The sequence below is a fragment of the Balaenoptera ricei genome, chromosome 13 (genome assembly GCF_028023285.1).
Source record: "Balaenoptera ricei isolate mBalRic1 chromosome 13, mBalRic1.hap2, whole genome shotgun sequence".
Classification (NCBI taxonomy): Eukaryota; Metazoa; Chordata; class Mammalia; order Artiodactyla; family Balaenopteridae; genus Balaenoptera; species Balaenoptera ricei.
This window is the reverse complement of record NC_082651.1, coordinates 95545808-95558099: the sequence shown is the minus strand read 5'-3', so window position 1 is coordinate 95558099 and position 12292 is coordinate 95545808. Positions and strand designations below refer to the sequence as shown.

The window sequence follows — 12292 nt, the reverse complement described above, 5'->3', positions numbered from 1 at the left end:
TAAGATCTTTGGTCAATATTTGATTCAGAACTGAAAACCTAGCATCTGAATAGGAAGTTGTTATTTACTTTCAAGAAAACGGGCATGCCAGATGTGTAACCATTTAAGCAAAAATAAATATCATCTAACATGTTAACATAATAAGATAAATGGCATACGTGCGTCAAATATTTCCATATGGAAATTATTCATTTTTACCTTGCCGGAACTGAAATTAACTTTTGAAAATGTGACAGGATGCTCAGAAAATTACTTCCTGAGTGTCACACATTAACGCTTTCTGTATGTCTGCTATTCTTGTGACCCAATAAAATGTGATGGGAAATGGAGAGGATTTCCTTTGTTGAGAAAAATGCCACAGATACTATGTTACTGCCTGAAAGTGTTTAGATTAAAATAGGAAGTCCACATTTCCCCTTTGTAAAGACACAAACAACTTGTTTGTATTAGATCAGAATACTTTATTAGCCACCTGACATTTATGCCCTACTTCCCATTTCACAATTATGAATATATAACTGAAAAATTACAAACAGAACACAACACCTTATAAAGCGATTTCATGCATGAGATAAAATTCAGTTACAGTAGATCTGCTGTGAGCCTGGGTTAGAAAGGAAGCTCACTAAAAAGAAATGCATCTGCTTTTCATCCCTCTCCTTTTTTTGTTAATTAGAAGAAGGTAATGAAAATACATGGAGTTTGGAATCTTAACTTTTCCACTAACTTGCTGTTCTGACTTTAAGTGCCTCACATTTTTCTCTCCATAAAAGTAGGTCTATCACCTTCCATAAGATATGTCTTATCCCTCCAGATCTTTCTTATGGGCTTGGCTTTATCTTTTAAATGCTTTTTTTAGAGAACAAAATAAAGCATATGTCCCATCTGCATTATTATTAATCAAGACATCTAAAAAACACACATCTTTGAACTCAAATTAAAATGGATGTTTTTCATTCAAATTTGTCTTTTTCTTCCTTTTAGAAGCTCTGAAAGGTCAGTCCTTCAGTCCCTCCTGTATCCTGATTGCTCTTCCCACACTCTCAATAATGAAAATTTTCTTCCTTAGTCTAATGCCCCATCATTTTTTTTTTTTTACCTCACAAAGGGTGACTTTCTTTTATGAACTTATTCTTTTCCTAAATCCTAAAAACATGCCTTCTCTAGATGGTGCCTGATAACACAATTCCTGAATTCTTTTCTGAGTTTTCTCTAATCCTCAATCTGTGAAATATTTCTCAATGAACATTCACGTTAACAGCCCCAAGATGGCCCTTTCATTGTACCCCCTCGTCCTTCCCCACCCCCATTCACATGTGGAATCACTGCCAACATTCTGCTTAACTTATTCCTTTAATTTAGAGGTGAACAAAACCCCTGGATCCCTTTTTCACAAATGGCTGCTGCTAAGCCCTATCTCACTCATTCTGAACTTGCTAACTATATTTTTAAAATCTTTCCCTTTCTCCTACTCTGTCCATTGCATTTAAAATTTCTGAATTTCATTGGTTTAACCTCTTACATAGAGACCAGGTTCTAAAGTCAAGCAGCTAAGACTAAATAAAGTGTAATCAAACTTGAAAAATCCCTTTGGGATGTCCTTCAGTATGTCTAAAAGAGCACCTATGCCTCAGGTGTTGGACCAGGACCAGATACAGCGACCTACAGCCAGGAGCCTTGTCATACCAAAAACCCCTTACCTTAAATTACCAGAATCACACTCAGTGTGGCAATGCTATGAGAGGTACTGGGAACAAAAATCTTTTGAAGAAAACATTCAAGCAGCCCTTTTTGAATGGCGGTCCTCATCTCAACCACATAACGCAGAAAACGACTGTTTTCTCAAGTCTCCCAAGAATGATACGTAACTAGCACCTACCTACATGCATAGATGAGAAGGTGACCGACTACATTCAGTGGATGCTTTAGAGAATTAGGGCTGATTTCTGTTAGCTGATAGACGATCTTCCACCTTAAATTCAGTCCTAGACACAGGCCTGCAGCGTGAGCTGGACGGGGCCACATCACTCCCCAGCACCCACACCTTGAAAGACTTCTATTTAAATTTACGTAAGCTAAGTGAGCGTCATTATAGGGTTTAGGTGAAAATGTAATCAGTAGCCACCAAGGTGTTCCCAAATGCAAAGAAAATGTAACAGAAGTATCAGCAAAATGCCTCTGACTCGGTGAGACTATAGTTGGTTTTTTCATCTATTTAAACATTTTTTTAAAACTATATATTATTTTTATATTCACACACAAAACCCACTTTTTAATGATCTCCAAGAGTTTATGATAATTTGGGGAAACATTAATTAAGTGGGAAAAAGGCAAGATATTAAACCATATCAACGTTTCAGTTTAAAACAATGGAAAAAATAGAGCCAAATGTTAAAATGTGTTTGCCTTTGGATGATGGAAGAGTGACGTTTCTACTCGTCTTTATTTGACGTTTTCTATAAAGAGTGTGCTCTGTTTATATAACGTGGGGAAATGGACTTCACTTTTAAAAATCAGATTTTTAATTTGAGCAACCAGATTTCATCACTGCTTTCTGTTTCAATAACTAACGGCAAAACCAATGGCATTCAATAGTTCTTTCTCAACCTCTATTTTATATGATCTGTAACAGCCCGAACAATCTCAAGTCATATTTCTGAAGTCATTTTCCTCACTCACACCTATGATTCTGTCACGACCTTTTCAGTGTATCTTTATTTTCCTCAGTATCACATTCCTCCTAAAAGCTACATAAAAGCCCGTGTCCATATAATGCTAAATGTAAATACTCTTTCACACTGGACCCATCAAATTTTACTCACTGCAAAAAAAGTATAACAGTAACAATCAGCTGAACATCTATCAGGCACCAAGCACCATGATAAATGACTAAGTATCTACTGTACATAGCTGCCTTACAACATCATTCTTCCTCTGTAGCTCAAGAAACCAAGGCTGAGACAAGATAAGTAACTTATTCAAAGTCACCATATTTACAAGTAGCAAAGCTGGTATTCAAACTCAGGTCAGACTAATTTTGAAATTCGTTCCATAAGTAATATGGAATGAAGAAATGCCTTCTATGATTCACTTTGTTATAAAGCAGAAACTAACACACCATTGTAAAGCAACTATACTCCAATAAAGATGTTTAAAAAAAAAAAAAAAGGAAATGCCTTCTAGATTCAGCTCTGTGACCAACTTGTCATTTGACCTTGAATAAATGACTTGATTCCGCCTATAAATTAAGGGGCTAGACTAGATGACCTCAAAGTTCCCTTCCTGCTCAAATGTTCTGTACTTCAAAAGCTTCCCCTGTTCCTTTGCAGCACGTTGGAAAACCCTTTATTGTGGAAAGCCATTTCAGCAATTATTTGTCCAGTTTATGTTCTGTTTTGTACATCCCTTGTATGTTGGCAAACTCCCCCGAGGACAGTTTTCTTTGCATCTGGTACTACCTCCCTAAACCAAGAGAATATGTTGCAACTGGCACTAGAAAATAGGAATTTCTAAATCTAAAAAAAACTAAAAAAACCAAAACAACAACAAAAAAGGAATTTCTAACAAAATTACTTCTGTCACTACATCTAACAGCTCTCTGCTTAAACAAGCATCTTAGAGGAAAACGTGACCCATCACTTTTAGGACTCTACATGGACACTAATATATTCAGGGCTAGTTCAACATACACTGGTGGGCTGAAGAGAGCTCATCTGGGGAATCTCATCTGGGGTATCAAATCAGTAAACATAAATGCCTTGGGCCTCGGCTTCCAACCGAAACGCATCAATGGTCCAGATTCAAAGCCACATCTTAGGGAGGAGCACGCGCAGCACCTCCACCAGCTCCAGCTGACGCACAGGAAGGAAAACAACGGCATTGCTGCCGATCTGTAAAACACGCAAGTCCATCCTATCCTAGATGCAAAGCCAACTCTTCCACAAATTTCAAAATAGGTACAACAAAAGCTAAATGCCCTTACTTTCACATTCTCCTTTTGTGTTTTTCTAGGAAAGAGTTCATCTTAACAGCACCACTATTAAATCTTTTGGACAAGGCATTTCTTTTAGAAATCTGTCAGCATTCCCAAACACAATGACTGCATCGCCCCAAGATTCTCTGATTCTGCTGATTAGAACATACTGTCAGAGCAAAGGAACTGATCCTTACCCTACTGTATAAAAATTATGTCTAGGGGCTTCCCTGGTGGCGCAGTGGTTGAGAATCCGCCTGCCAATGCAGGGGACACGGGTTCGAGCCCTGGTCTGGGAGGATCCCACATGCCGCGAAGCAACTAGGCCCGTGAGCCACAACTACTGAGCCTGCACGTCTGGAGCCTGTGCTCGGCAACAAGAGAGGCTGCGATAGTGAGAGGCCCACGCACCGCGATGAAGAGTGGCCCCCACTTGCCGCAACTAGAGAAAGCCCTCGCACAGAAACGAAGACCCAACACAGCCAAAAATAAATATTAAAAAAATAATAATAATAAATAAATTAATTAACTTTTTTTAAAAAGTCAAAACTAAGGAAATCATCTTTAAAAAAAAAAAAATTATGTCTAACACTTATGAGTCATGTTCTCCACTTTTTAATTTCACTAATGGTAGGAGAAAAGGGCAGATGTTAAATTTGAATTTGGTATCATAACAGCTAAAAATCATTGCAAACCAGCCATTGTCAAAACATTATCCAAGATTCTTCAAATTACAGTCATCAGATTACTCTCATATGTATTTGTTTTATTAATTTTCAGCACATATTAATTGAATGTCTACAGTGTAGTAGACACTGCTTTAGGTGCTGGGAATATAACAGAGAAAAGAGCAAAACAATATCCCTGTGTCCATGTTTTACATTATAATGAGGAAAGATATACATTTATTATTTATAAATTTATTCATATATTTATTATTTATATAAATTTACAAATAAGTAAATAAATATAGGAAGATTTTGTGTTCAATGGAAAGCTACGCATACTCTAGAGTGGGGGCCACAAACTTTTCCTTAAACGACCAGGTAGAGATTTTAGGGCTTGCAGACCACAGGGTCTTTCTGTCGTAACTACACAACTATGCCTTTTTAGTCAAAAAGCTGCCATAGACGACACGTAATAAATGAATGCGTGCACTGTGTTCCAGTAAAACTTTATTGACAAAAACAGGCAGCTGGTGCTTAGGTGTTTAGTTTGCCAAACTCCTGGTCTAGAGATTATCTGATTCTGATTCCATGGGGTATATTTTTACAACTCTGTAAATTGCAAGTAACTGACAGCAATGCAAGATAATTGTCTGCAAATGCATTCTGTCCTGGACAGATAACCCTCCATAACTTCAGAAAGGCCTATCCATTTATTTGCACATTCCCAATTCAATATCACTTTATTCCACGTAAATCTGTGCTATTTTAGACTTCACCTTTGATGACATGTGCCTGATTCCCTTATTTAATTAGTAAGTTAAATGAAATTTTCAACACGTATTCATTTGATATCTATGTGAAAGTCATGACTTCACATTTTTCTGAAAATTATCCTTTAACGGTTTTAGAGGTCTCACCAAGATGCACAATGGATTCACCTGACAGTGTCAGGGAAACTTCATCACCAGAGAAGCACAGCCAAGCACAGCTTTTCTTCTTGGCTCCATATGAATCCAAAGGGGCAGCAGAACTCCGGTGACTCTGTTTTTCTAACTTTAATTTTCCTCTCTACTAATTTTGTGTTTGGGTTTTGGTTAATTTATGGCCTATAAGTTATTCCCCCTTGCTGGCAGCAGTGACTGGGGATTTGGTCTTATGCTCTAACCATCTGGTGATCTCTGTAAATGGATAAATGGTTTACAGAGATCTAGTCTCTAATGGGTGAGAGAAAATGGAGACTCTGGTGTTTTAGCCTTTTCCTGTTGGTGGGACATTTTAAGTTACGATAGGAGTTAAGATGCTACGCTATGCAAAATGATAAGCCTTTGGAAGGTTTAGGAAGAATGATAGACTCTGATTTTTGTTTTTATTTTTATATTTTAAATCAACCTGGCTGTTGTATGGAAAACAGAATGCAAGAGAGACAAAAGTGAAAGAAGAAAGATCAGTTAAGAGGCCACTAAGGTAACCCAGATGAGTGGTAGGAGCGGAAGTACTGAAAAATGGCTGGATTTGAACCAATGTTGGAAAAAGAGTTGATGTGACATTCGGATGGACTGGACGAGGAGGCGTGAAGAGAGGGGGAGGAAACACGGTGGCGCCTGCGCTCTGGGCCTAGAAACTGAGGAGACAACGGTGCCTCTGCTGCAACGGGAGACAGGCACGGGTGGGGTGGGTGGAGAGCTGGGATCAAGACTTCTGCTGCGGGCACCTTAATACAGTGCACCAAGTAGACGTCCAGGCGGAGAAGCCCAGTAGCCCAGTGGATATGTAACTCTGCAGCTCCGAGAGGAAGGAAAGGCTGGAGACAGAAGTCTGGAAGTCAGCAGCACGCAGGTGCCTTACAGAGCCTGGGGACAGATGAGCTCCCTGGGGGAGAATAAACAAAGAGGCAAGGACTAAGCCCCAGGGCTCACTAACATCTGGGTCAAGGGGAGAGAGGCGAGGCCCAAGCACTGGGCCATGCCAGCAGGACAAGCCACCAAAGAAGGTCAACTGGAAGGGCCAAGTGGGCGACGGGAGGAGAACCAAGAGAATGTGGTGTTCTAGAAGCTAGGCACAGCCTGGTCAACTGTGTCCAACGTTAGCTAGAGATAAAGTTAAGTGATCTGCATACGAGATGTACTTCAAAGGAGAAAGCGCATCCAACTCTCCAGGGAAAGCAGAACCTTCTCTGTTGGCCAAAATTCTCTCTGCTGTTTGCATTGTTTCTAGAGATTGTGGGACAAACGTTGCCAGTCACCATTTTGCCCCCAGGTGTGTGATGTGATCACCAGACAAAAAGAAGACCAAGGGACTTCCCTGGTGGTCCGGTGGGTAAGGCGCCACACTCCCAATGCAGGGGGTCGGGGTTCAATCCCTGGTCGGGGAACTAGATCCCGCACGCGTGCCACAACCAAGAGTTCGCATGCTGCAACTAAGAAGGCAACATGCCACAACTAACGATCTCGTGTGCTGCAACTAAGACCCTGTGCAACCAAAATAAATAAATTAAATAAATAAACATTAAAAAAAAAAGAAGACCAAGTCTCTAACCCTAAACTTTAAAATTAAAATGGAGAAGATAATAGCTATATAAAAAGGAGACATAAAATATCTGTAAGACACTGTCAAATCTAATGTTAAGCTAAAATAACATATTTACAATTTGGACAGCTGATAAAGTGTGTTATCTATGGTGAAGGTGAGGAATAATTGTTACAAAGCACTATATAACTATGTTCTTAAGCCTTCTGGAAAATTATGCCAAAACATACCCAAACAGTAATATTTGAAATACTGGCGTTGAAAAAAGAGGCCATCTCTGAGGGAGGCCACAGAAATACCTCGATAATGGACAATCTAATATAGTGGCTGAGTTTAGAAGTAGACTAACAAGTTCAATTCACCACAGACAGAACAGTCAAAATTGTTCATATCTAAATTTTTTTGTTTTAGTCACGAAAGCCCATAGAGAAAAAAACACCAGTGAAACGATTATGATACCCATTTTTAACTCTTTACTGAGCAACAAAAACAAAATCTGCCCAAATGCAAATATCCATATACCTACTACAAAATTTTTCATGCCACTTCTCTAAAACTGACTTCCAAACACTACAAATGTATTTCAAAAGCACCTCTCTGACCACCCCCAAACCAGGCCGCACTCACTGACCTCTTGTCTCCTGGAGGGCTGAAGCACAGGTGTTTGATCTAAATCAGACTAAACCCCTCTGAACAGGAGCAAGTGAACCCAGAGATGGTATCTGGAGGCCATGGCTCTTTTGAAGACATTTTGGGTTGGTGAGTGATAACTCACTTAAGTGAAGAGACTTAATAAAGACATTCACTAGACTGAATCTTTTATTACATTTCACAAAATTTGGCTAAACTTCACTAATTTTCTTGCACTTCCTTTGGCTTTACATGCCTTTGGGAGGATATGTGCGTGTGTGTTACAACTAAGTGAAGCAAGCGTTCTTGAGATTTTATGCTTCTTAATACGTAGTCATCTCTCTTTGCAAAGATAGAGTTCCGGAGGTTTCATGCATTATGCTGGATAAGTTCAAGTGCTATTTTCTTAAAAGAAACAGAAGCACTGGTGCAAGTTAAATATAACCCTTTATGTTTTTAACTCTGCCCTATTTGCAGGTACTCTGGATCCAAAAGTACTTTCCAAATTTAAAATATAATTTTAAATTAAATAGTAAATGTTAAAATATTTAATACAGTTTTTTTTGATTCATTATAAAGAATAAAAACATCTCAATAAAAACATGTATTTTTTTTCCCTAAGAAAATGTTTTAAAATAAAACACCTAACTGCCAATACTGAAAGATGGGTTCAGTGACATTGCATATAATCATTATAGTGGCTTAAATTTACATGTTCAGGAAAAAAAAAAAAAAAACCAAACCATACATCCTTAATCAACTGACTTTTATTCTTCTAATTCAGATAGCTTCCTAAACAAATAATAATTCTCTTTTTCCCAAGTTTACGCATCCATACACATTATCAAACATGCAAGCTATCAACTATCCCGTCATGAGTGGTCTCTGGAGCTCACTGACCCACGGGGGCTTGGAGCCCAAGGAGCATTTCCAACAGAAACAGTACTCAGCACACTGGCAGGTTTTGGGCTGGGTGCCACAGGACTTGGATTCCCTCTGGAGTCTATACAGTTGCCAAAGGTGTTAATTATGAAGAACTAACCTACGATTAAATTACATTTCAGAGGAAACCAAACTTGAAAAACTATTTCTGGCATTAGTCCTGAAAGCTGCAGTTGAATTAGGCCCTGGAATTTAAAAAACAAACAAACAAAATAACAGATCCTGGTCTCTGAGAGGGGAAAAAAAGAGTACTGAGAAAACGGGGAAAGGGCTGGAGAAAATCCATTTGGTCATAAAAGACTAGTTGGCTGCTGGGATATGTAAGTAGCAGAGAGTATATAAATCAGTAATTGCATTTAATCTAAAAAGACTTCAAGTATTCAAGAAAGATGGTATCAGGTAGAAAGGCAAAAATTAATAAGCTAAAAGAACATTAAGCTGTCTTCATTTTTAGCACAGCCCCAAAGCAGGGAAAAAGAGTTTTCATACCTGGTTTATAAGATGTTGATACAAATCACAGTCCAAACCTCCCATATTTGGCATGAATTATATATTAAACACACACTTCTCTGTTTCTATAGGCCTCAAATAAACCTTTGTGCCAAATATCAGCTTGGTGAGTTTGATAAAATCTTATGAAAGATGGCAGGCTTTCAGACCCCTGGGCTCTCTCTGCTTTGAAGGAGCGTCACAAAGAAGAGGTTCCAAGTAAAGACAAGCGGCACTCTAAAACCTCACTCCGTGCAAGGCAGCAGGGCAGAAAGGCAGGTCAGGAAGGAACACTGAGGTACCAGCTGCAGCACAATGCTTAGCTGGGCAAGAACAACTCTGCTCTCACTGTCCGCACATGCACAGTCGCCTGGGAGCAGCCTCTGGATTCTTCCTCACAGCGCTCAAGTTAAATCTGAGCTACAGAGGTGAAACTAAAAAGACCTTATAAGATAAGCTAACATTTGTCAAGAAGGCCGTTTCTCACCACCTGGCCAGCATCTAGCCCCTCTCACACGTGCAAATTAAAGTTCCCAGAACTTGGAACAAAAAAGCCCACTCTGGGAAACAGACCCAGAGAAGCAGAAGGGAATAAGGAAGGGTCTCCTCCCGTTCTAAGAGTCTATCATCCCCTTTCTCCTCCTGGATTCAGGGAGGGACGTCCTCGTCTGCATGTTTACCAAGCAGAAAGCAGCTGTCATCTTTGGTTCTTTCCTCTCCTTTCCTCCTCACATCCAATCAATGACCAAGCCTGTCTTACAACCTTGACAATCTTTCCAATTCTGTCCCCACTGCCACCATCTTAGCACAAGCTGGTAAGACAGCCTTCCCACAAAAGTACTCAGAACTGCCCTCCCCTCTCAGCCCACAGCTGCTCACCAGTTGAGCAGACCCCCCCAGTGCGGCCTCCACGCTCTATCTCAGATTCTGGTGGATTCTATACACTTCTGACGGGAGGAAGGGCTCGTCCATTCAAGACATCTACGCCTTATAGGCAGCTGCTGACGATCAAAACACAGTAAGCGCTCCTGAGAGGAAGACGGAAAGAGACCTCGGCCAGGAGGAGAAGTAAAGGGAGGGGCAAGCTGATTTATTCTGCCTCTCCTGACGTCCCCAGAGGGGCTGACGCTGTGAGAAGACTATTAACACTGGACCAAGGGAAGGCTCTTCTCGTGATCGACACAAGTCTTCATCAGTGGACACCTCCGGACACACCACCTGGCTATTCATGGATAACAAACCTCTGAAATCACTGCCCACCAGATCAGACTTCTTTCAAATTACCCCAGGACCCCCAAAGCGCCAACTACTAAAAAGCGAGGCCTGGCCAAGGTAACACAGGGACCATCACCTCTCCTGTAGATTCCTATAGCCTGTTCTTGCTGCTTCCGGACTGGATCCTACCTAATCCATTCTCCTGATGGCAGCCAAAATAATCCTTCAAAAATGCAAATCTGACCATAGCACTCTCCCGCTTACAACTTTTCCAGGAGTGCCTGCCCTGCACCGTCACGCCTGGCCTACAAGACCATCACAGCCTGCCTGCGGAGCACCTTTTCGGCCTGAGCTACCGCCAAGTCTCAAGCGCTAATGCTTGGCCACGTGTGTTATCTTCTCCCTGATCTTAGCACACAATGTTCCCTTCACTTCCAAGATCCTTCCCCCATTCTGAACCCCACCCTCTTCATCCAGGAGACAGAACCAGCCTTCTGGTCTCTCCCTGGATATCAATTCCTCTGGGAAGGTTTCTCCGAGTATCCTCCACACTTCCCACCAGTTTCCAGCCCCATGCTGGGTTCCTTACTTCTGTTACAGCATTCATCACACTGACTGGAAATTGTCTACTTTCTTGTTTTATTCCCTAATAATGAACTCCTTGAAGAAAGGGGCAGTACCCTATACACTGTTACACTGCCAACCTATAGCACTGTGCCTGCCACACAGTTGATACAATCACTTATTGATCAGATGAAGACAAAGATATATGAACTAACAGGAATATGGAAGCAGTATCTGTGAGACTCCGGGGAGAAAAGGAACAAATGACAATTTAGGAAAACGGAAAAGCTGCTGTTTGAATAGTCTTCATTTCACTATCAATCAAAAGAAACATCTCAAAGTGCTTTCAACAACATATCAGGTTCCTGAAACCACAGAAAGTCAACATCAACAGAATACTTTTTTTTTTTTTTTTAAATACACGCATGGTTGAGCTATTTCAAAAAACCACCATCAGTATAAAGAACTTTCATAACTGGAGGCTGACAGTGATTATAGAGAGCTCACTGCCCTAAAGATCTGATCTTCAACACCCCTCATGCTCCTCCCCAAATCTCAGAAAAGGAGATGTTTGCTAACCACAATCTAATGCCAACTTTGTACTATATGCTTTTCTGTTTAGGTAAAGGGAGGGAAGCTTCTGGCAAACGTAACAGAAGAATTCTTTAAGGAAGAAAAAACGGCACAAGATTGCAAACTGCATGTCATCACTGATCATGGCAATCTAAGATAGTTTCTTTTATATAAACTCATTTTTAAAAGACACAAACTACAAAGAGATGACTGGAAGAGAACTAGACTTTTATTTTAGAGGATTAGATCTCCTGATCACTAATAGCTGAAAGTTTAAGATTCTGGAACGCTTTTAAACAAAAAACAAATGTAGATCTGAAGAATAAAGACGAATTTCTACTATTTTAATGGGATATTATAAGTAGTTTCCCATAAACAGTGGTTAAGCATTATTTTACCGGTTCCAGGAAGCACAGGGAATTGACAAGTGAGCCACTGTGTCTAATTTACACAGCCACATGCAGACCCAAGTCCCTCGACACAGCCAGCTTAAAAATACAGCATCTTTTCTTGTCCTATTTTTATCATAACTCCTTTCTGTATCACTTACCGGAATGTAATAGATGCCCATCTTGGGGGTTTCATTGGCAGTAAGAAGCATTCCTAAAAATAAACACAATGAAAAATGTAAACACATGGGGAAAAGAAAAGCTCCCTTTTCTACTTGTTTACCGTTGTGAAATGCGTGAGGTGCTCAGAACACTGCGAATGG

The 12292-nt window shown here is 40.2% G+C and overlaps 1 protein-coding gene across 1 annotated transcript in view; it reads right to left on the bottom strand.

The window, feature by feature from the left end:
* The window catches only part of NOL10 (nucleolar protein 10), an 85706-nt gene that overhangs the window by 45532 nt on the left and 27882 nt on the right, over positions 1-12292 (bottom strand). The window contains exon 13 of the mRNA XM_059942213.1: positions 12131-12183. Coding sequence (XP_059798196.1) covers positions 12131-12183 — 53 coding nt within the window. The remainder of the gene's footprint in view (positions 1-12130; positions 12184-12292) is intronic.